At 40.6% G+C, this 25,250-nt stretch overlaps 1 protein-coding gene and 1 long non-coding RNA gene across 3 annotated transcripts in view; one reads left to right on the top strand and one right to left on the bottom strand.

Annotated features, from left to right (window-relative positions):
• tyw5 (tRNA-yW synthesizing protein 5) overlaps window positions 1-17,821 on the top strand; it is a 64,098-nt gene extending 46,277 nt beyond the window's left edge. For both annotated transcript variants that reach the window (XM_043692958.2, XM_043692957.2), the window contains 3 exons: window positions 921-1,008; window positions 10,416-10,532; window positions 15,224-17,821. In XM_043692958.2, coding sequence (XP_043548893.1) covers window positions 921-1,008; window positions 10,416-10,532; window positions 15,224-15,480 — 462 coding nt within the window. In that variant the 3' untranslated portion in view covers window positions 15,481-17,821. The remainder of the gene's footprint in view (window positions 1-920; window positions 1,009-10,415; window positions 10,533-15,223) is intronic.
• A 3,297-nt stretch (window positions 17,822-21,118) lies between these two features.
• Window positions 21,119-22,215, bottom strand: LOC148149551 (uncharacterized). The gene is made up of 2 exons (XR_015757515.1): window positions 21,960-22,215; window positions 21,119-21,699 (listed from the first exon to the last, which is right to left on the bottom strand). It is a non-coding gene; the product is annotated as an uncharacterized LOC148149551 (long non-coding RNA).
• Window positions 22,216-25,250: the final 3,035 nt, after the last annotated feature.

The following is a 25,250-nucleotide window of genomic DNA, read 5'->3' as shown; positions in this document are numbered from 1 at the left end:
GTATTCAAATAATTTGCCTGTATGTGCTGTATGAACACTCACATTCCGGTGAAATTCTGTTAAATTTCCGGCAACAAATTGCTACATTTCAGCCAATACTTTATGAAGAAGGGAAGAAAACTAGCCAAAATAGGGAAAGAATTAGCAGAGCAGTATTTAGATATTGTCATGTATAAACAGTATAGTGTTATTTTCAGTTTAGATAATTTGTTGTTTGTAATTTTGGTACTTGAGTTCCTAACTAGTTTTATTGTGAATTCATTTGTTTGAAGAATAGTTGTGCAGCTGTATTAACTATCATTAATTCTTTTTTCTAGTATTGCACCAGGCCGCTTGTTGGGCAGTGGTGGTGTCCCTACCTCTGAGCTTGGAGACCCGAGTTCAAGTCCCACCTGTTCTAAAAGTGGGTCCTAACATCTCTGAATAGGTTGATTTAAAATGTCTCCAGCTCCATTTGGTGGCTGACCTCCTCCCCTCCAGCCTCAGGTTTTACTCATCCCCTTGTTAAATATAAGATATATCTACCCGCAGTTCTAGCTCTCTTCCCAAAAACCCTGCATGTTTAATTATTCATTCTCTGCCTATTTCTTTAACGAGGACTGCTGTTTGAAAATTTCCAGTAGTGGCATCACTGGGAGCAACTTCTCATTTCTGATGTATCAGCTGCAATGGCTGCATATTGTCTTCATTTCTCACCAGATGATTGGGTGATCGTAGTATCCTAGTTTGTTAGAGAATGGCTTTTTTTTTCCATTTTAAAAGCAAGAAAAATCACAGCAAAAAGCAGTCTCCCAGATAATGTGAAAATCTTTCTGCATGAATACTAAATGTACGCTATATCTAGAAATTCAATGGACAGAATCTTCTTGAATCTGTAGTTTCAATGAAATAAATGTATCTAAAATAATTATCTGCCGTAGGTTATGGATAACTTTTTGATCCAAGTAATCGGCAGGAAGCGAGTGATCCTCTTCAGTCCTCAGGATGCACCTTATCTGTACCTAACAGGTAAGATATGTAGTAAAATTTTAAAAGGAATACAGGCCTACAATTTAATTCTCCATTTGGGAGAATTCCTGGCATTATGAACCCAACCTTGAAAAATGGCAGCCAGATGTCAGATTTTCAGTCAGAGGGTAAAGTTTGAATTAGAAGTCAGGGTAGGCAACCCCAAAAGAACTGAGGACTGCCAGGTATGTAAGTGGGATGGGTCGAAAGCCTGCCTTAGCACTTGACATTGTGCCCAAAGATGAAAACGAAACAATATAAAACATGAAATATCTCTCTAACTCTCATCCCTAATTCTCCCTCACAGCTCATGCACAGCTCTGTCCCTCATACCCTCCATGTCAAGCCAAACCCCCAAATTAGTTTCAGGTCATAGTAACCTATGCTGTCTATCATCTTTTGCCCTTACACATACCATGCCAACTCACCTAGTACTCATCATGTTATGGATCAGGTTAGACTGGTCCCATGGTGAAAATGCTAAATTGGAGGAGAGCGAATTGCAACAGTAATAGACATGAACTAAAGGAATTAGACTGGATGTGGCTGTTTGAGGGTAAATCCACATCTGACATGTGGGTATCATTTAAAGGCCAGTTGACCAGAGTTCAGGACCAGCATGTTCCAGTGAGGATGAAAAATAAAGATGGCAAATTTCAGGAACCTTAGATGACAAAAGATATTGGAAGTTTAGTGAAAAAGAAAACAAGCATATTTAAGGTTTCGCAAACTAAAATCAAATAAGGCCGATATAGAATATAAAGAAAGCAGAAAACCTTAAAGAAGGAATTAGGAGGGCTAAGAGGGGCCACTAAATGTTTTTGGCAAGTAGGATTATGGAGAATGCCAAGGCATTTAAATGTATACTAGGAGCAAAAGGGTAGCTGCGGAAATGGTAGGACCACTCCAGGACAAAAGAGGAAATTTATATATGGAACTGGAGGAAGTGGGAGAAGGACATGGATAACGGTAAATTTAGGGAGGGGTATATTAATATTCTAGGGCATCTTGATATTAAGAAGGAGAGAGGTTGAGTGTCTCAAAAAACATTAAGGTGGACAAGTCTCCAGGACCGGATGGGATCTATATGCTAAGATTTTGAGAAGATTTGTGGCTCAGGTTGAGGTTCTAGATGTAGGTTTGCCGCTGAGCTGGAAGGTTCATTTCCAGACATTCCGTCACCCTACCAGGTAACATCTTCAGTGGGCCTCAGGAGAAGCAGTGTATATGATTCCTGCTTTCTATTTATATGTCTGGATTTCTTTGGGTTGGTGATGTCATTTCCTGTTCTTTTTCTCAGAGGGTGGTAGATGGGGTCTAACTCGATTTGTTTATTGATAGAGATAAATAAAGCCTTTTGACAAAAAACAGTGTATTCAAATGCACAATCTTTTATTACAGGCATTGAAATTCAAGCACCACATCAACAAGTGTATTATCACTTGTGCCTGTCAGTGAAACTGAGAAATTGCAGGTAGTCTACTGTGATAAACGATGGTTATGAAGTCAGTGAAGCAGCAGTAATCCAATAAGGAAGGCTTCCAGCTTATGTCAGAGTGAATTAACAAACAACTGTTTTATTTAACATTTCAGTGTTTTCTTTGGAATTTTAAAGAATAGACTTCTCATAACTTTATAGTTCCTTCTCACAGCTCTTCCTGACAGTTTTTACGGCCCCCTTAGACTCACCCTCTTGAAACTTTTGACAATAACCTTTCACACGTCCCTTTGTCAGGTGCTTCAGACATTTAGACAGGTTTGTTGACCATTCCAATGACTTTATGCACAGTTTATGTACATTTATGCGTATTTTAAACAATTCCAAAGGGCATTAGCTTGACCCCAAAGGCCACCAAAGAGCATTATTTTCTCTTTTCTTCCCCTCCCCTCCACTCCAGCTCGCAAAAGTATCCAGATCCACAGCCAAATAAATGCTAAAGTTCAGAACTACCATTGCAGAGATTATTCAGCATTTCATACACCTGGGCTACCGTAATCCTGCTTCCATGAAAATAGCTGACGATGTAAATTGTCCACTGGCTCTGTGAATTAGGCATGCACACATCCAAACAGACCCCCACAAGAATACAGAGGACCATGTTCAGGATGGGAGCTATGACTTCTAGCTCATCCATGATGATAAACCAGACCCAATCTCTTTTCTCAGATCCTATAGTGGCTGTTAAAAACTCATTTGAAGATAAATATCATCAAACCTAATTGACATATCTTGCCAGAACTAGAAAGTGTAATGATTGTAGCTGATGCTGTAAGGGATGATTAGTTCCATCGGCTTAACGTAAATGATTTTTGAATATTCATTTAAAGGTTGAACACCAGTTATAAAAACAAAATGTTTTTCAAGTGTTTTAAGCTCACTGTTAACCCATTAGCTCTCCTCATTCCTTTTTTTAAATTGATCTAATTATAACTGCTGTGCAATTACTACCAGTAATTGATGATGATCAATATAAGGTTGTATTCTTATGTAATCGGAATCTACTAAGAGGAGCTTTTCCTCATAAATATATAGTTATGTCATTACATTTTTAAAATTCATTCATGGGAAGAGGGTGTCGCTGGCTAGGCCAACATTTATTACCCATCCCTAATTGCCCAAAGGGCAGTGAAGAGTCAACCACATTGCTGTGGGCCTGGGATCACGTGTAGGCCAGACCAGGTAAGAATGGCAGTTTCCTACCCCAAAGGACATTAGTGAACCAGATGGGTTTGTTCCTGACAGTTGACAATGGATTCATGGTCATCATTAAACTCTTAATTCCAGATATTTATTGAATTCAAATTCCACCATCTGCTATGGCTGGATTCAAACCCAGGCCCTCTGAACCTTTCCTGGGTCTCTGGATTAACAGTCCAGTGATAATGCCACTTGGCCGTTGCCTCTCTGATGAAGGAAATTTGAATGAAGAACTAGTCCTGGTAAAATATTTACCCTAAGTGGATTTTGTTTGGGGACATAGTTCACCCGGTAGCCCTAAAAGATACATTTTTATATACTGTGTGAAGGTAGGACCTACGCTCTGCAGTTCTTAATGCATTGTTTCAGGGTTTTTTTCTCTGTTCACTCCCTCCAAATCTAACTTGTTTAGCTAATTTTGTTCAAGATATATGTCCAAATCATGTTTGGATATCAAGGATACTGTAGAGAGTCCTATAGAGGATGGCATCTCTTTTTTTTTCCCCAAAAATATTTTGAATTCAAAATGTATTGTGTTAATTTTGGGGAATTATTTCTTCTAAAACTTCTTTGCTGAATCTCTCATCCACAAAGATCTTTGCCAGGACATCAGTTATTTACTTCTTTTGTATTAATGACTTGGATAACACACTAACACATCACAGCATGAGTAAATTATGTGAATGGGAGCATAAAATGACAGAGGAACGTTTATGCGTTGAAAGAGTGAGCAAGCTATTGCAAGTGGATTTCAGCACAGGTATAGGTGAGGTAATCTATTTTGCACTAGAGAAGATAGATTGAAGTGCCTTTAAATGGTGAAAAGCTCGGAACGGTGGCAGTTCAAAACAATTTAGGAATCCGTATTCACAGATCATTAATATGTTGCATTTAGGGAGATTCAAGATGGCGGCAGTCTGAAAAGTCTGCTGTGTTGGGCTCTGTGCCATACCCCAGGCAAGGGCTCCTACTCCTCCCCCATTTGCCACCCCTGAGGAAACTTTTCAGTATAAAGCAGGCAGAGCACCGAGAACCTTTTCAAATTTGGATTTGGAGGTTCTGGAGTCGAAATGAAAACGGCTATAGGAGAGGGAGGTAGGAGAGTGCACCAGGCAGAGCACTCCCCTGTTGTGTTGGACACACCCACAGCCGCTGCTTTGACTCCTGTGGCGGCGACTTTAAGCTTGGTGGAGCAGCAGCACCTACTCACCGAGTTTGCAAAAGTCAGTGAAAAAAAAATGGAAACAGCGCTAGAATCAATTACTGCCATGCTGACAAAGCATGAGCAGGAGATTCGGGCATTGGATCAACGCATGGAAACGGTTGAGCAAAGGACCCCGGCCTCAGAGACCCCAACGGAGAACTCTGAGGGGCGGGCCCAAACCTTGAAAGGCCAAGTTCGGGATTTGCTGGAACAGGTCGACGACCTTGAAATCTAGGTTGGAGGAAAAAACGTGTGTCATGGACTGAGAGGAAGGCCCGAACCTGGCTGAGTTCCTTGAGAAATTGCTCCTGGAGTTGCTGTGGATGGAGATCGAGTCGGGCCGGGCGACTGTGGAGCGGGTCCACCAGATCACAATGCGCAAGTCTGAGTCGGATCAACACTTCTGCCCAGTCCTGGTGCAACTACAGCACTATAAAGAAAAGCAGTTAATAATAGAAACATCCAGAAAACTGGGAAGAGATCCACAGGCTCTGGTATACAAAGGTTCGAGGATAATGTTTTTTCAAGACTTTACTGGGGCCATAATTAAGAAGAGGAAGACTTTTGATGATGTTAAGAAAAAATTAAGAGACTTAAATATGCTGTAATCTCTGAGGTACCGGCAGTACTACGTTTTAATGTGGGGGATCTGTCTAACTTCGACTTGATGGAGAAAGCAAAAGAATTTCTGAACTCGCTGAAATAATAGACTTGGACAAAGGGGGAAAGAGGAAAAGGTGTGTGTGGACAATGGAATAATTTTTTTTTAATCTTCTCTTTATTTGTTCTTTTCCTTTTCGTGATCTCGAGCCTTATAGGCTTGGTATTGCTTTGGTGTAAAATCTGGTTTGTTTCATATTATATCCGTTTGGTGGTTATCTATTATTTTACAGTTCTGTTTTTCTGGGTGAGGGGCGGTTATTTCTTTGGTGTAAAGATGTATGGAGTTGAGATAAGGTGATGGGTGGGGGGTGGGGGGGAGGGGGAGGCGGGGCGGAGCGGGGTGGTGTCCATTGTTAACTTACAGGAGTGTAAATAACATGGTTTTTTTTCCATTGGCTGGATTTGGGGACGAGGTCTTAACTGGAAGGTGCCAGGGCAGCTCTAAGTTTGGGAGTTAATGCCCTCTATGGGCGAGGGAGGAGATCTCTGGAGATTTATGGTTTTTGTGTTTATTTGTTCAAGTTAGGAATAGTGGTTAGTTTCTTAGTTTTAGTAATGTTTGTCGGAGTCGTTCTTAGATTTCATAAAGTGTGTTTTTTCCCCACTCGCTGCACATTGAATGGGCTTCTTCCTCTCGGGGAACCGCGGGCTAGCGATCTTACAGGTTGTGCACCTGGAAAATAAAGGGGAACCATTCCCCCATTAAACGGAAAAAGGTGCTTTCAAATCTTAAGAAAGAATGGATTGACATCGCTATGTTACAAGAGACATATTTAACTGATAGGGAACGTCTGAAATTACAGCAGAGGGGATACGATAGGGTATTCTCCTCCTCCTCCTCCTCCTCCAACTCCAAAAGCAGAGGAGTGACTATACTGGTATGAAAGAACCTCCCATTTCAGGTGATAGATCAAATCAAAGATGATTATGGACAGTTCATCATTCTCACGGCTCTGGTACACGGAGAAGAGTATGGCATCCTGAACGTTTACTGCCCACAGGTGCATCTTCTCAAATTTTAGTTGATGCAGTCTCTAAATGAATGGCTGTTGAGGTGCATCGTACGGTTATAGGAGGAGATTTTAATCATCGCATGGACCCCGGGGTAGACAGGACGCCAAGGGGTCTGTCAAGTACACCTCTGCAGTCTAGACATCTAGTGGACTTCTGCAAGGAGTTGGGGCTACTGGATGTGTGGAAGTGTCTCCACTCTAATGGGAGGAATTTACCTGTTATTCCAAGTGGCCAAGTGGGTGGCAGTGCTGGAGAGACCACAAGGCAGTGGTTGTTATGAATGGTGTCAAATCAAGCAATTTCAGTGTGGGGAGAGGCAGCCACCAGGGATGTCTTTTCTAGCCGCTGCTGTTTACCTTGGTAACTGATACATTGGCGGAGGCCATCCAGAAGGATCCTGAAATAGTGGCACCATCGGCGAGAATTGAGGAACACAACATTACTCTTTATGTGGATGATGTCCTTCTGTTTCTGGCTAACTCTGGAAAAGTCCATACCCCAGCTAATACAAAAAAATTAAATTATTCATCAGTTTTCAGGATACAGGATAAATTTTGCGAAGTCAGAAGTCATGCCCGTGGGGGGAATTGGTGGAAGTAACAAAACTGGAGGATGGAATGCAGTTTCCTTTCAGGTGGTCACTGAAAGATTTTCTCTATCTGGAAACTTTTATTACCCCTACCTTCCATCAGCTGTACAGAGTTAACTTTGTACAATTGTTTGAGAGAATAAAGCAGGACTTGCAGTGTTGGGAGGGGCTACCCATATCATGGTTAGGCCGTATAGTCTTGATTGAAATGAATGTTCTTCCTCGGTTATTATATCCTATGAGGATGCTCCTGTTTGTTGTTACCCAGGCGGATGCTGCAGAGTTTTACCGGCTGGCATGGAACATTTATTTGGTGCCCTAGGTGCCCCTAATTAAACTTACCAAGCTGCAACTTCCACAAGATATGGGGGAGTTGAACCTCCCAGATCTGAAGAGATAACAAATAGGTGCCCTGCTGTCATATGTGGGTGACTGGATGCATAAGGACTCGAGGTCGAAATGGCTTGATGCTGCGGCCTCTCAGGCAAGATGTCCCTCACCAACTTACTGTATATGGACAAGATGAGATCTGTGGCTGACCACAGTGAGAGTTCAATTATCTTAAATACAGTGAAAGCATGGAGGATAATGTGGCAGGGTGAGGGCAATTTGCTAAAGACTTTGCCATTCACCTCATTAGTGGGAGCCCCAGGATTTAAACTGGTGTCAATGGACTTTGGCTTCAGAGCATGGGACGGTAAGGGAATCTCCTGTTTGGGAGATTTATTCAAGGGAGAGGTCTTGATGTCTTTCAACCAATTAAGTCAGAAATATGCGATTCCTAATAAAGACCTTTTCTGATACTTCCTGTTTAGGGATTATATGTAGAAGAAGACCACGCTCTTGGCTCAGCCCTACAAGTCGAATATAGAGAGAACAGTGCTCCGATGTGGGGGCGCTCTCTCGATTAGTAATATATATCATCTGCAGAGATGAAATGCCTTAGGGGATATGGAGAGACTCCATGGGATCTGGAATTAGGGGAAGAAATCTCATCGGAAACATGGGAGGATATATGGGAGAATGTAAAGAAAATTTCAATATGCAATGAAACACAAGCTATGCAATTGAAGATCCTTCACAGGGCCCATATAGCACCAGAGAGGTCAGCAAAGTTTCTCTGTAATGTCCCAAATGTAAAATCAGCATAGGCACCCTCACACATATTGCTTTTGGTCCTGCTACAAGATTCGCAAATAATGGGGGTGCCATGGTGAATGAGCCGGAGAAGATCCTGGGAATTGAAGTTAAGGAGGATCCAGTATCCCTTCTTTTGGGATTGCTGAATCTGCCCTCTCTAGGTGAGCAGGGGAAGAGATTATTTAACATTCTTAAACACTGCGCAAGGAAGAGCATCCTAATGAACTGGATATCAGAAGAATCTCCAGGTCTTGCGGGGTGGTGCAGACTTGTCATGTAGCACGACCCCCAACATTATCTGACAAGTATGGTGCGCCACAGACCAGAGCGATTTTATAAGACATGGCAGCCCTTTCTAAATTACATAGACATGGACCTATCAGCGGTACTGATTAGGGCCTTTACATAGTCGTGAGGGCCATATATGGTGGACCAAGGACTCCGGGGGAGGAGGCCTAGTAAATACAGGTATAATAACTGTTACTCATTTTGAAGAAATGAGTAAAGCAAGTGAATGAATAGCAAAAGAAAGGGAATAAGGACAGGGAGCTTTGGTGGAGGTGCGGCAAGTGGAGTAATGTAGTGTAACATAATGTGGTTTAATTTTATTGGATTGTAATTTAATTTAATACTATTTCATTTAATTTGAGTTTATTTTAACTTGCATTAACTTTAGTAAATATGAGACGATTGTATCTTGAAGAGTAGTAGGTAGTTTATTGTTAACATTAATATAATATAATGTATTATTTCTACTCTTCTGTATTTTTGTACTTCTATAACTTGTTTTTTGTGAAAGAGTAAAACATTTTCAATAAATAAATATAGAAAAACTTAGCAGATACAAATCTGAAATCATGAAGGCTAATGGAACATCACACTTTATAATTAGACTTCAGCTAGGTATAGAATATAAAAGGTGATGTTTTGTTGCAACTACATAAAGCACCAGGAGAACTGTGCACAACTGATTTAGCATCACATCTTTGAAACAACGTGTTGGCCTTTGAAGTGTAATTAGGATTCATCAACGTGTTATCAGAGCTTCAAGGCTAGATTATAAGAAGACATTGCCTCAGCTGTACTTGCATACATGAGAATATTATACAGTTGAGGAATGATTTGATTTTGGGTTCTCGGATTGTGAAAGAAAATTATAGAGTAAATAGAGAAACTTTTATTTTTCCCCAGTGGTGGGGGGAGTATTTCAGTCAATGGGACCTTAAAATCCAAGACGGGCCATTTGGGAGTGAATTTAAGAAATACTTAATCACATGAAGAGTCATAAATTTTGTGCTCTTTCCCACAAAATGCATTTGATGTTGGCTCAATATGCATCTGAAATACAAGATCGATGGCATTTTGCTTGGCAAGAGAATGAAAGAATATGGAGCAAAGGCCAACAGATATGTGGAGTTAAGAGACAGACGTAGTGAAACAGGCATGAGCAGGAGAATGACCAAGTTCTTTTGGTCATTTTTTTTTAGTTAGTGTTGCATGGTTTTCACATGGATTTTTAAAAAAAATATTAGAATCAACAAAATGTATTAGCAGTAACACTTGGCAATTGTGATAAAAATTGTTGCACAACTTTATCAGGGTTTTGTCCCTTTAACTCAGTGGAAGCATTTTGAAGAAATGAGTATAGCAAGTGAATGAATAGCAAAAGAAAGGGAATAAGGACATTTACTGTGTTGTGAATATATTTCTTACAAGTATTGAACATTAGAGTCAATCAGATCATTATTAAAGCACAAGAAAAGACAATAACAGTCCCAGCAATCTAAAAAATCATAAATGTAATCTGGTAAACACCATAGACAAAAAATGTTTCCCTCCTTAAGGATTACCTAACGCACATTCATTTGCACAAGTTGTTGTTTTCGCAAGTGATATGTGATGTACCGATAATGACATCTTTAAGGTTCTGATATTGTTTCCTGTTTCAGTGGTAAAATGTAGAATCTCTGAGATCGAAATCAATCCATATGTGGACTGACATTTTAAAATGTTAAAAATTCCTCAAAATAATTGATTTTGAAACTGTTATTGCTAAATAATATACTGTCATCTTCACTTCTTTTCCTAACTTTGCACAGGAGATAAATCTGAGGTCTTAGACGTGGAGAATCCAGATCTAAGAAAATATCCACAATTTGCAAAAGCTCAGTGCTATGAATGTCAGTTAGATCCAGGAGATGTGCTTTTCATTCCAGGTATTGTCAAAATCAACTTTTATCCTTTTATCATATTAACTGCAGATGAAAGGAAGCATTATGCTACTGTTAAATTTGACTAAATAATGAATGTGTCACTCTTGTCTCTGAGTCAAAAGATCATGGGTTCAGCTCATTCCAGAGGCTTGAGCACCTAGGATTACACTTGAATGCAGCATACATTCAAATGATTGAGGAGCTGTCAGAATTGCTGTCATTCAGGTCCGATATTAAGCTGAGATCACATCTGCCCCATAATTAGATGTAAAGAAACCTATGGCAATACTCAAAACATGCTAATTATCATGCCCACTAATTATTCCTAATTAATACAAATAAACATAAATTATCCAATCATGTCTTGCTGTGTAAAAATTAGCAGTGACATCTTCCTACACTGCAGCATGACAACACTTCAAATAGCATCCATCTTGTTTGTAATTGTTTTGTATATGTTTCTCAAAATTAGGTCACATGATGCAGTTCGGTCCAAACTCTGAACAGTTTCACAGACACCGGGTGGATAATTTCAGATCCTTTGGCAACCATTTTATTTAAACCTTGGGCACATTCTTCTGTTAGCTAAATAGGTCAATCTTGTTTTTAACAAATGAATTTTTACATACTGCATTTTCCTTTTTGCAAAAGTCTGGTAGCCTTTATATTGCTTTATCCCCTATCAAATAAAAGAACCTATTTTCTCAGTTCTGTATGAAGGCATTTGTCTCCCCTTTATCCAATATAACGTTGACCAGCAAGTAACTGGCCCATTCAGAGGTTCTGAACCAAACTCTTGAATTAAGAAATAACAATTCTGAAGAAGAGTCATATCAGACTCAAAATATTATCTCTCAACAGAAAACGCACAAATACAAGATTATAGGGAACTTTTTATTTTATGTTATAGTGTGTGCTACATTAGAAAAGTACTGCAGTGCACTATTACACTGTGCTGGGCAATGTAAGGGTTAACTTATCTTCACAGGACTAATTCCAATGCTACATCACTGCATTAAAATCCCACTAACATTACAACATAGCACTGAAGTAATGACATTTAAAAGTGTCATATTGTCTCACACTTACCTTTCAAAATGTTGCTGATTCCACAGCAGGCTTACATTTTCTTTATGAACTCTCAAACCTGATGTCCTTTTAATGGGTTTTAAAACCCCACCCCACCATTCAAAAATTTCCAAGACAAAATCTGATTTTCATCACCATTTAAAATGGGGATCCCAAATTCATTGGTGTGTTTTGGATCCTCGTCAGTTCTCAATGTGGAAAAGACTGGTGAGAAATGGTGCAAGTCAAAGAATGAAGACATTCCTTGAAATTTCTCTATTTAAAACACTGAAACACACCTCCACACCTCAACAAAAATTGGATTCCAGAAATTGGAACAGACCTATGTGTATTCTAGTTTAATTTGTGGAAACATTGAACGTGCAGGAGTCGGGCTCTTGTGGTGCAGCAGTAGTCTCCCTACCTCTGAGGCAGGAGGGCCAGATTCAAGTCGCATTTGCTCCAAAGCTTGAGTCGCACAGATGTACAGGATGGAAATAGATGCTTCAGTCCAATTCGTCCATGCCGACCAGATGTCCTATATAAATCTAGTCCCATTTGCCAGCATTTGGCCAATCTCCCTCTAAACCCTTCCTATTAATGTACTATTCAATTTCCTTTTAAATATAATCGTACTCATTCCGTACACACACCACCCTCTGCATGAAAAAGTTGCCCCTTAGGTCTCTTTTATATCTTTCCCCTCTCACCCTAAACCTATGCCCTCTAGTTCTGGACTTCCCCCCCCCCCACCTCAGGGAAAATACTTTGTCTATTTATCCTATCCATGCCCCTCATGATTTTCTAAACCTCTATAAGGTCACCCCTCAGCCTCTGACGCTCCAGGGCAAACAGTCCAAGCCGATTCAGCCTCTCCCTAGAGCTCAAACCCTCCAACCCTGGCAACATTCTCATAAATCTTTTCTGAACTCTTTCTAATTTCACAACATCCTTCCTGTCAGAGTGTCTAATTATGGGCGGCACGGTGGCACAGTGGTTAGCACTGCTGCCTCACAGCGCCAGAGACCCGGGTTCAATTCCCGCCTCAGGCGACTGACTGTCTGGAGTTTGCACATTCTCCCCGTGTCTGCGTGGGTTTCCTCCGGGTACTCCGGTTTCCTCCCACAGTCCAAAAATGTGCAGGTCAGGTGAATTGGCCGTGCTAAATTGCCCATAGTGTTAGGTGCAGGGGTAAATGTAGGGGAATGGGTCTGGGTGGGTTGCGCTTCGGCGGGTCGGTGTGGACTTGTTGGGCCGAAGGGCCTGTTTCCACACTGTAAAGTAATCTAATCTATGAGCAGGTCGATTTAAAAATAAATACTAGCAGGAATGGGCGATTCAGCCCTTTAAGCCAGCTTTGTCAGTCAATGTGATCATGGCTCATCATCCAACTCCATACCCTGTTCCTGCTTCTTCCCCATATCCTTTTAGTTCTCAAGTCATATCTACATTTTTTTTTTAAAGTCTTCAATGTTTGGCCTCAATAGTTTTCTGAGGCAGAGAATTCCCAGGCTCACCACCCTCTGAGTGAAGACATTCATCTTTAGTTCTGAACTAAAACACTTACCCCTTATCCTTAGACTGTGAACCCAGATTCTAAACTCTCTGGTCATCAAGAACATTCTATGTCTAGCCTATCTAATCCTGTTGTAATTTTCTAGTTTCTCTCCTCACTGTTCTAAATTCTGGTGAATATAGTCCTAGCCAGTCCAGTCTCTCCTAGTATGTCAGTCCTACCATTCCACGAATCAGTCTAGTAAACCTTTGATGCACTCCCTCAATAGCTAGAACACCCTGTCTCAGATAAGGAGTCCAACACTGAACAATATTCCAGGTATTGTCTTACCAATGCCTTATACAGTTGCAGCAAACATTCCTACTCTTGTACTTGAATTCTATCGCTATGGAGGCCAACACACCATTTACCTTCCACGAATTCATAGTGCAGGTGCCCATATATCAGGCACATATATGAGAACTTTGTTTATATTTGTTGCTATCTGATAAAACAGGACCTTACTGCATTGTTACAATGGTTATATAACTGAATCAATGTATGCCACTTTAATGATTGGCTTGAAAAGGATTTCGTAGAATCCCAACAGTGTGGAAACAGGCCCTTTGGCCCAACAAGTCCACACCGACCCTCCGAAGAGTATCCTACTCAAACAGTTTACTCAATGTTTACCCCTGACTAATGCATCTAACCTACGCATCCCCAAACTCTATGGGCAATTTAGCATGGCCAATTCACTAACCTGCACATCTTTGGACTATTGGAGGAAACCGGAGCAAACCCACGCAGACACTGGGAGAATGTGCAAACTCCACACAAACAGTCACCTGAGGCTGGAATCGAACCCAGATCCCCAGCGCTGTGAGACAGCATTGCTAGCCACCATGCCACCCTTCGTAATTTTTTATGTCTCTATAAGTTCCCCGATTCTTTTAAATTCCAGTGAATATAATCCCGGTCTAGTCAATCTTTCCTCATAAACCAACACTGGCAACTCTGAAATCAACCTAGTGAACCTCGTCTTCACCCCCTCCAATGCCAATACATCCTTTCTGAAGGAGGGAGACCAGAACTACACAGTGCTCCAGGTGTGACCTCACCAGCACCCTATACAACGACAGCATAACCTCCCTATTTTTAAACTCCGTCCCTCAAGCAATGAAGGACACTATTCCATTCGCCGTCTTAATGACCTGTTGCACTTGCAAGCCAACTTCTTGTGATTCATACATAAGAACACCCAGGTCCCTCTGCACAACAACATGGTGCAATTTTTCATCATTTAAATAATGGTCCTTTTTGATGCTGTTCCTACCAAAATAGAGAACCTCACATTTACCAACATTATACTCCATCTGCCAGACCCTTGACCATTCACGTAACCAATCTCTATCCCTCTGCAGACTTTATGGCCTCTGCACACTTTGCTCTACCACTCATTTTAGTGTGCAAATTTTGCACTTTATCCCTAACTCCAAATTATCAGTGTAAATTGTAATGGAGGTTGCAGATGTGAAAAAGGAGAGGCTTGTTGCTTCTCTCTTTCTCCCATCGCCTTGAGGACCTGAACCACCTTTTGTGACAACTCTGACTTCTGCTCCCCCAGCCCACCTGTGGCCTCACTGCCCCTCCATATCTTTCTCTGTCTTTTCCAAGAGCTTATAAAGAATATATTTGGTCCAGGATGAGCTTAACTAAGTGTAGAAAATAGAATGAGTTGAGTAATTTGGTTAAGAACACAGTCTTATTAGTGTGAGGTAATTAATATCTGAAGTACATGTGAGCTTGTAAAATGCTTGGCTCAAAATAGCAGGCCCAAAATAATAATGCGCAAGGTGTATTCTGGAAATGCAATTGAACATGTTCACTAATTTAAGACCATAACTTTGTTTTATTGCACTATATCTTGACAAAATAGAAGGGCTTCAGAAAGCTTTTTGCAAACTGTATCTGACAAAAGCTGTTTATAACTTGCCTGCATTTAATGAATTTGATCCACAATTCATAACTTGTACTGTTTTAATATGCTTTCAGCATGCAGTCTATGAATTATTCTTTGTAATTATCATGTTAATAATCATCTGAATTACTGATTGCATTTCTCTCTCAGCACTGTGGTTTCATAACACTGTTGCTAAAGAGTTTGGAGTGGGAGTGAATGTATTTTGGAAACATCTTCCTGCAAACTGCTATGATAAAACGGACACTTATGGAAACAAGGACCCTGTGGCAGCCTCAAGAGCTATGCAGATTTTAGACCGAGCCTTAAAAACACTGGAAGAGCTTCCGGATGAATACAGAGACTTCTATGCACGGCGAATGGTTTTACGAATTCAAAGTAAATCATACAGCAATCATTATAAATAGAATATAGAAATAAGTAAGTTAAAGTGATAAGTTTATTTGGGTGTGTAACAATTTATAATAAAACTAGTTTTTGCTTTTTGAAAATAGTTTCTAAATTCCACAAGTTGCTAATTTAAATGATCCCATAAGTTATGATCTGTAACTACATTAGCAATAACCTGTTCTAACCTTTATGCATAACTGTTTGGTTTGCAGTTTTGATACTTAAGGGACTTATTACCCTAATATTCATTTTCCAAAGCACCACTGATACACAAAATATATTATGAGGTATTTTCATTGTGTTTAAATATCTTGTATAATCATTATGGCTGTAAAGTCCATGGTGTACATTCCAAATGGTGTGGAAAATAGCAGATTTCTTATCTTGTGTAAGTAATTGGCTAGTTCTTAAGTGCAAAATCATACTTCATATTGAGAATATTCATATCAGTACATCTCTCTAGTATATTTAGCCAAATACCAGGATACTATTTCTACAAATGCATTAAGATCTCTCTCCCAATAATATCCAAAGGTGTAGAAGATCAGCAGTTTTAAAGCATTGCTGGTGAACCTGGCATGCTCTTTATAAATGTACAAAGGAGATGCTTGTAAAAGATGAGAATTCTCTGTGAAATCAACTTATATAAGACATGATGAGTCAGTACACTGTCATACCTAACATTAAAGAATGATAGATGCAATTATTGTGACCAATCACTTCCTCTGCTAGTTGTTTCTAAGTGGTTGGTAATAGAAGGTGAAATCATGTAAACCTTACCTGGATCCATAATATCTATTCAGCAGAGCCAATTGTTCCCCTGCAGTGGCTTCTCAGCTAACTTTTATGCTATTATCTCTGGAGTACCCCAAGCATCTGTACATTGTGTTTCCTACCTATGACCATTGTATTTGCGACATTTCAATGGCATTATCCACAAACAGATTCCACATTGGTGACACACAAGTCTAGCTTGTTTAGTTTAAAAAATAAATGGCGATCGCGGAGGCGGTTGTCTGGGCGGCGATCGCGGAGGCGGTTGTCTGGGCGGTTGTCCAGCTAGCTTGCTGGACAAACTTTCCTCATTCCTGAAGAAGGGCTTATGCCCGAAACGTCGATTCTCCTGTTCCCTGGATGCTGCCTGACCTGCTGCGCTTTTCCAGCAACACATTTTCAGCGACACACAAGTCTACTTCACCGCCTAATGTCTTGACCCTGCCTGGCCCCCTCATACATTGGTTTTAGCTCACTTATCCCATATTCACGAATAGATATTTTGTCCGGTTTAACGTGGGAGAAGGGAGAAACTTTGATCCTCACTATAAACCCCTCACTCTGAGGTAGAAATTCCAGCACTATGCTCTCTTTGTTGGTAAGACCACCTACTTCCTGCCATAACATCCAACCCCATCCCAGTCCTGTCCGGGCTTCATCCTTCCCTCATCCCTACGATACTCTGTGAACTCTACTTTCCTGTATTGTGGCCTCTTACAGGTCCATTTGCATTGTTGCTTCTTTGTTTCCCCCTCCTTTAAGATGCTTCCCAAAACCATAACTCTCTGATGAAACTTTTGGTAATCTGTTCTACCGTCTCCTTTGACTTGATGTCAGTTTATTGCTGATTCTGCTTTCACAAAGTTTCTCGGGATATTTTACTATATTAAAATTGCTATAAAAATATATAATTTTAAAGTGGCTGCTAACAATGTAATTGAAGAACTAATGACAGTTTAAATATGGTATAATCTGTTGACAGAGGATGAAACATATAGATGTACAAAATCTCTTTTCCTCCACATGTAATATATGATGTATATATAAATACTTGCAAAGAAGGATAATATAGATCAGGGATGTCGTTCACAAAATGTGGTTCACAAAATCCAGATACCCTAGTCCTACTTTTCATTTATATTACAAGTTTAGTCATTCGTCATTTTTAACTGTTACATGCTTAAAAATTTGGCGTGCATGGTCCTTAACAGTATTGCCTTTTTCTGGATCATTCCCAAATTTCAACACCCAGGTTAGTAATGTGAAAGCCCAATGAATAAAATGGAACGTAGATTTAGGTTAGCATTTAACTCCAGCTTCAATGGTTGCAGCTAATCAACCCATGAAGTCAGAGGTTCAGACACTTCTCATCAAGACGATCCTTCAACAAAATAAACTTTTTGAACTTTTAAAACGAAGAAAATCATGGACCAAGTATATTGGGGATGCTGGGGTCAGAACACAATTTGTATCCAATGTCTTACATAGAATGTGCCCTTATTGTCCATGATCAGTATCACATTTGTATGTCACAGGCTTTTGTATCCATGAGAATATCTCCTAATTAAATAATTCTAAAAGCGAGCTTTTTGAGTTTTAAAATAAAGGCTGTTTATTCTCTTCCACTTACCTTGAAAATAAGGCAACATTTCACTGGCTCTTCTCTCTCTCATATATTCTCACACAAAGATTAGGTATGGATCAAGGTAATGTACTGTTACAGTTATAATTATTTCAATTTCGTTTGTGATAGGTCTGTAGTTTCTTAGATAAATTTGATCCTTTATGTTTGAAGTGAAGATCTCAAAGTGAAGAATTCTCAATAAACTGAGAGATTTCTTGCAGTTGAATTTCCAAGTGGTTGGATCCCTAGTCAACTCTCTGTTAAAACAGGTTAGGTGAGTCCTTTCTGTTAAGATTACCCATTTCTGAATTTTACTATTTATTACGTTGATTGCTTAGATCACTTACAATTTAATTAATTTAGGTGGAACTCTGTAGATTTAAAGGAAGGCAACATACTGGCTTCCTCATGTGATGTCCACAGGTTTGAAGTCTTTTTATTCCCAAAGGCTTGTATGTGTTTTGATTATAGTCATCATGTTGTTGTTTAACATCTTGGGAGTTTGAGGCAGCCTGTCTACTTTAGATGAGGGAAACAATCACTGCATAATGGAAGGTTGATGGGATCTATTCACATTTGTCTTGCAGGCATTAAATTCCAATATTCCTTTTTATTCAGGGTGAAAACAGGGACAGAGGTTGCCTGGAATTCTTTAGTTCTTTCGTATTGATTGATCCTTAAACAAGTGGACATACGAATTTTCAGCATAGCTGTAACTGGCCACATTTAATTAGGCGTTCATAAGAGACAGCATTTTGGGTTTCAGATAATGCTAACAGTCAAATGATTGGCTGAGGCTACTTTAATTGTCTGTATCCAGTATCATGATAAAGCAGAGGTTCATTATCCATGTCATATGGTGGGCTGGTTATAGGGAGAGTGCGTCTAGTGACAGATTGGAGAACCCAAAAGTATAGTTCTGTACTACTATTGGCTATTAGGTAGTTAATGCTGCTGTTGCAAGTATAAACCTGCAAAAAATGACAGTGTAATAAGGGGAAGCTGACCCACTGATTGGAGTGGGTCACAGTAAAACTTGGTAAATGAGTCTTTGCCCTAGTTTGACTGCACACACGTATGCATGCATATCATCCTTAAAAAACAGAGTTGTTGTAATCCCCTGCTTAGGAATTGGGCAACAGATTTAGACAGTAGATTTGGTCGGCTCAGGGCCAAAGGGCCTGTTCCCTGGGCTTTCTTCTTGTTCATTGTACAATTGTGGATGAAATTTAATAGTAGCATTTAAAAAGAGAAGGTACAATGAAAGAGCAGCATATATAATGTTTGCTCAGGCACAGACACACTGGAAGAAAGGTCAACTTTTCCCATCACCACTTTCAATTCTGCCACTGTTTCTTAATTTGCCAACTAGCTTGTTCCAGTATTGGATGAGAAGAAATTTCCACCAATTAAATATTAGTAAGAATAGAGCTTTTGTCTTTCCTCCCAGATACAAACATACTTTTCCAGCTACAAACTCAGATTTCTAACCACTAAGTCATGCCTTCCTAGCAATGGTTTGAGACTGTACCAGAATGATTGGAACTGTGTGTCATATTTGACAGTGAGAAGAAATTCTGGCTGCACCTTTGCACTGTCACTATGATTGACTATTTTCAGGTCAGTAACAGTGCCTGACCCAATTCCTGATTCAGGTCATCTGCTGCAGATACTCTCATCCACGTTGTTGTAACTTCTAAACGTGACTGCTCCAATGTACCCCTGGCTGACTTCCCATAAATTATCCTTTTCTAAATTTGAGGATACCCAAAGCTTCTATTGGCTATGCCCTAACTTGCTTCAAGTCTCTTCACCCATCATCCCGTCCTCGTTGCTAACCTATATTGGTTCCCAGTAAATTTAGCACCTTGGTTTTTAACATCCTTGATTTCAATTTGTTTCATAGCCTCAAACCCTTTTATTTAAATCCTTCAGCTCCAAAGCCCCCCATGATGCATGATCACCGAGCTGGAAGGTTCATTTTAAGATGTTGTAACATCATCAGTGAGCCTCCAGTGAAGCACTGGTGTTATGTCCCACTTTCTATTTATGTGTTTAGGTGTCCTTGGATTGGTGATGTCATTTCTTCTTTTTCTCAGGGAATGGTAGATGGGATCCAAATTGATGTGTTTGTTGGTAGAGTTCCAGTTTAAATACCACGTTTCTCAGAATTCTCGTGTATGTCTCTGTTTGGCTTGTCATAGGATGGATGTTTCAGTCAAAGTGGTGTCCTTCCTCATTTGTATGTCGGGATACTAGTGTTAGTGGATCATGTTTTTTTGTGGTTAGTTGATGTTCATGTATCCTGGTGGCTAGTTATCTGCCTATTTGTCCAATGTGGTGTCCATTACAGTTCTTGCAAGATATTTTGTAAATGACGTTTGTTTTGTTTGTTGATTTATAGGATCTTTTAGTGTGCTGGAGGTTTTGTGGACCCCTGATTCTGGACTTCCATACCATCAGGAATATCTTTCCCGTCTCGAACCTGTTTATCGTGAAAAGTAACCTGAAAATGTCCCACTCTGTGCTTTTGGTTGTGTGGCCGAACATCAGCTGATGTGGCACCATTGCAAAATGTTGCTTTCGAACGATCCTGAGAGACATTTTTGGTTGTGTTTCTAGTTGAAGGTGCAGCTTAAATCCATGTTTTGGTTGTGTGATTGACAGTGTCACCTACGAAAGTACTTTCAGCAGCAAGACGTTCTCAGGAGCCAGTGGTTGCTGTCTTAGGCTTCGTAATGTGTAAACTTGCCAGGCGATGTGCAAAAACAGAACACGCGCTCTGCACTTGCAGCCTGGTGTTTTCCAGCTTGTGTGTGAAATCAGTTAGCTTTTGTGTCAGTGTCTCAGGTTCACAATCGAAACTTTTTTTATATAATTATGCTAAGGAATCGTGTCAAAATCAGATGCATGCCTTATTTTATTTTAGCAAGTGTTCTACCCGAATGCAGGTTATAAACTCCGTTTTCAGTCCCAGTTTTTGGTTGACTGTTAAGACTGTTTAATTAATGCTCCTGCCGCACTGCCCCTCTCTACTCTTTGCTTAACTTGTCTCATATACTGCAAAAAGAGGGATCCACGTATTGGACAGTTTAAGCGCTGTCTGACGGACAACTGATCTTATTTCAAGGTAGTTTGCAACCTCACGCGGATTTTTTTACCGCGCAGTTTTACAAAATCTAAAGGATACACTGATATTGCGTCTCTAATCAATACTCAACTGTGTCTTTTAATCATTCAAGCTCTGAACAACAACAGAGAAAACAAGATTTATTACAAATACCAAGTGGGGCCATGTTTACATTGCAAAATCACCATGTGTTTTCGGATAGTCGGATCTGTGGTTAGATGATTATACAATACAGATCAACTGTTGGACAATATCATGGAGGGAACTACACAAGTAACCATACGGCACTCGATATCTAAGTGCTGCCAACACATCACTTAGCAAAACATTCACGGTCACTCAGTGGGAAACCTGCCATTTCCCATGTCACCCAGTTGAGGGACTGGTGCGAGAGGCTGCTGCAGAGAGACAGAGGCTGCTGGAGGTTGGAGTGGAGCTGCAGACCCGCTCTCTGCTCGGCTCATTCCCGCCCTGTTTCCCGGTCAATATGCGAAGCTGAAGATCTGACGACGAGACGAGCCCCGCGAGTGCCAGGTTCCGTCTCCCGACCGTTAAGATGCCGGCGCCGTGGTTACCTGCGCCGTACAGGAGTTGGTAAAGTTTGCAGGAGCACTTTCCCCGGCGGGGGCAGCAGTCTGAGATACTCCGGGTATCCGGCACAGGGAGGAGGAGGAGAAAGACCACCAGCAGTAACAGCTCACGGCAAACCTGCAGAGCAAGTGGAGCCGGAGATGTGAGAACAATACTGAGCCCCCACCCCACAACTTTAACCACGTCAAAGTCCAGCTTCCAGCAAAGACTGGCTGCTGCAGTTAATCCCACAAACAAAAACATTGCAGCTGTAGTGTTATTAAGTAACGGCGCGTTTGACGACAATGAATCGTTCATTTTAGTTCTACACGCAACCTGACAACTTTTAAACAACGAAGTCACAGGTAACAATGTGAAATGATGTGTGTATGACCCACCATTCTGTTCAGTGCAGGTGATGGTCAGTCTCTCATCGCTTTGCCAGTTCAGGATGCTCCGGAATTTCCTGTCTTTGCTGAAACTTGGAAACTCAGTGAAGCAGGCACTAGGGCAAGGAGCGTGCGTCAAACAGCTCTCAACACAAAGGTGTTTTAAAACACCCCAAATGAAAGGCGGTGCAGTGATGTCAACATGAAACCTTAGTGGATTGCTCCCAACCCCTTGGCGATGAGATAAAATAGACCTCCTGGACGTGGCGGCTCAGCACTGCAGGGAAAACAGGCAAGATTAAATTTTATCTGCAGCCAAAAGTGACAAGGTGGTGATCCATCTTGATGGTTCCTGAGATTCCCGGCATCGTTAAAGCCACTCCATGTGATGCCAAGAAATTAGACCAGGCTAGAGTTTGTGATGTCCATCCCTGGCAAGCTCTGTAATATAGGCCTGAGTGCTTCACCACCAGTTTCCTGGGATGCACATCAGGATAAGCCTCAGCTGATGAAACAGTCTATTCAAAACTAGCCATTTTCCCAGTGCAAAGGGTTGTCCATGATGGGGTGTTATAGGCTGGCAGTTTCCAAGTGCCAGACCAAAAGCTGGAGGATCCTGAAGAGTCTGGCTCTAATTCTCAGAGTATTCCCCCGAACTAGAATCCACAACTAGTGGTAACAGTTTTACTTTATTTAGCCCAATTTTTCCTGTTAATTCCTGTTTTACTGTCACAATTTTGTTATATTTTCTTGTGGTTAGTAGATTGTGAAATTCCTTTCAGTTCAATCTGGATAAACACAAGATATTGCATTTTGACACAACAAACAAGGACAGGGCTTATACAATTAATGATAAGGTCATGGGTAGTGTTGTAGAACAGAGGGACTTAGGGGTTCATGTACATAATTCTTTGAAGTTTGTATCACATGTAGACAGGGTGGATAAAAAGGCATTTGGCACGTTTGCCTCCTTTTAAGTACAGGAGTTGGGAAATCATGTTGAGATTGTACTGGATATTGGTGAGGCCTCTTCTGGAATACTGTGTCCAATTCTGGTTGCCCAGTTATAGGAAGGATGTGATTAAACCGGAGACGGTTCAGAAGAGATTTACCAGGATGTTGTCAGGTATGGAAGATTTGAGTTGCAAAGAAAGGCTGGGTTGGCTGGGATTTCTTTTCACTGGAGTGTAGGGAGATCGAGAGGCGACCTTATAGAAGTTTATAAAATAATGAGGGGTGTAGATAGATTTAATGGTAGTTTTCTTTTCTCTAGGATGGGGATTTCAAGACTAGGGGCACATTTTTAAGGTGAGAGGAGAGAATTTTTAAAAAGACATGAGTGGTAATGTTTTTACACGGAGGGTGGTTTATGTGTAGAATGAACCTCTTGAGGGAGTGGTGGTTGTGGGTAATATTACAACTTTTAAAAGACATTTGGATATGTACATGAATAGGAAAGGTTTGGAGGGACATGGGCTAGGAGTAGGCAAGTGGGACTAGTTTAGTTTGGGATTGTGTTCAACATGGTCTGGTTGGACCGAAGGGTCTGTCTCCGTGCTGTGTGACTCTATGACAAGAAAGCCTTGGTAATTCATTTTCTACTCAATTATTGCCATATGATAGATGCATGGTAAGAAAAGTAACAAAAGTATTTGTTGGAACTGCCAATCAAGGTTTAAAAGAGGGGAGCCAGATATCCCTCCTCACCTGGATGTAACACACTGACACACTGTGGCCATCCACAACACACTGTGCGGCAACTCACTCAGATTTCTTCAAAAACATCTCCCAAACCTCCACCACCTAGATAAATAGAATGAGTAGTCACACTGACCTACACATTCCCCGCCAAGTTACACACCATCCTGATTTGGAAATGTATCGTTATATTTCAGTACTGCTGGGTCAAAATGCCAGAATTGTCTACCAGCGCTTTGGGAGTCTCAGCACAAAAGCTAATGTCATCGTGACTTCTACATCCCAGATATGATTTTTTTTAATCTGCAAGGGGAAAGAAGATTTCATCGTAACTGTCAAAAGCAAAGAGAAAAAGAAAAAGATAGGGGCATCTGTCAAAGTTGTTCGACTAGAGTCATAGAGTTGTACAGCACAGAAACAGACCCTTCGGTCCAACTCATCCATGCTGACCAGATATTTTAAATTAATCTTGTCCATTTGCCAGCATTTGGCCCATATCCATCTAAACCCTTCCTATTCATGTAGCCAGCTAATAAAGTCCAATGTCCAGCAGGAAGAGCAGATCACTCTACTAAAGGCCATCTCTGCTTTGTGTTCTAAATCTAATCAGGGGATAGAAATGGTGGGCTGCATGGCCTCATTTTGGACCGTAAAATTCTATGATAAATTGCAGGAATTATTTTGTCCATTTCTTTTCTATTCTCTTTCAGGAGTTAAAACTGCAAGATAAATACATCATCGTTCATGAAGATCAGCTTCCTAAATCTGGACACGTTATTAACAGAACTACTGCTGATCACTTACAGCAATTTAAGTTAGCTTGCATGAAAGAGCAAAGATTTACATCATTACACTATTTCTGTAGAATAATCTATTCTGGGATTGGATTTGTATAATTCCTTTGGATAGATACCAGCAGCCACCTAGATGCATGCTAGGAGTGATGTCATGGACAGAGTTTATGTGCTTTTTTAGATTAGATTAGATTACTTACAGTGTGGAAACAGGCCCTTCTACCCAACAAGTCCACACTGACCCGCCGAAGCGCAACCCACCCAGACCCATTCCCCTACACCTAACACTATGGGCAATTTAACTTGGCCAATTCACCTAACCTGCACATTTTTGGACTGTGGGAGGAAACCGGAGCATCCGGAGGAAACCCACGCAGACACGGGGAGAACGTGCCAACTCCATACAGAGAGTCACCTGAGGCAGGAATTGAACCCGTGTCTCTGGCGCTGTGAGGCAGCAGTACTAACCACCGTGCCACCCACTGGTGTCTGCGATCAAAGTGTTCTAATTTGTGAGCTTAGTGTGTGTGTTTGTTTTTTTTTTATCCTCCAAATGAATAGCCCAAACTTAAATTATTTCAGTATTGTACAAGCATTTATGAATTTTAAGATTATGAAGATATTTTATTATCACACATTTGTCCCAACGGTTTAAAACATGATACCATTCTCACACACATTGTCACATACACAAAGCCTGGAAAAGATTACAATTTGGAATTATTTCAGTCCCTTCCATAAAAGTCCCATTGTTTATTATATTAATCAAAGCTTGAGCTAGAGTAGGGTCTTGTAAATGTGGAGGACT

The sequence above is a fragment of the Chiloscyllium plagiosum genome, unplaced genomic scaffold (assembly GCF_037043375.1).
Source record: "Chiloscyllium plagiosum isolate Xiang-an unplaced genomic scaffold, Cpla_swu_hap1 HiC_scaffold_7, whole genome shotgun sequence".
Classification (NCBI taxonomy): Eukaryota; Metazoa; Chordata; class Chondrichthyes; order Orectolobiformes; family Hemiscylliidae; genus Chiloscyllium; species Chiloscyllium plagiosum.
The sequence above is the reverse complement of the archived record's forward strand: the minus strand, read 5'-3'. Positions and strand labels throughout refer to the sequence as shown.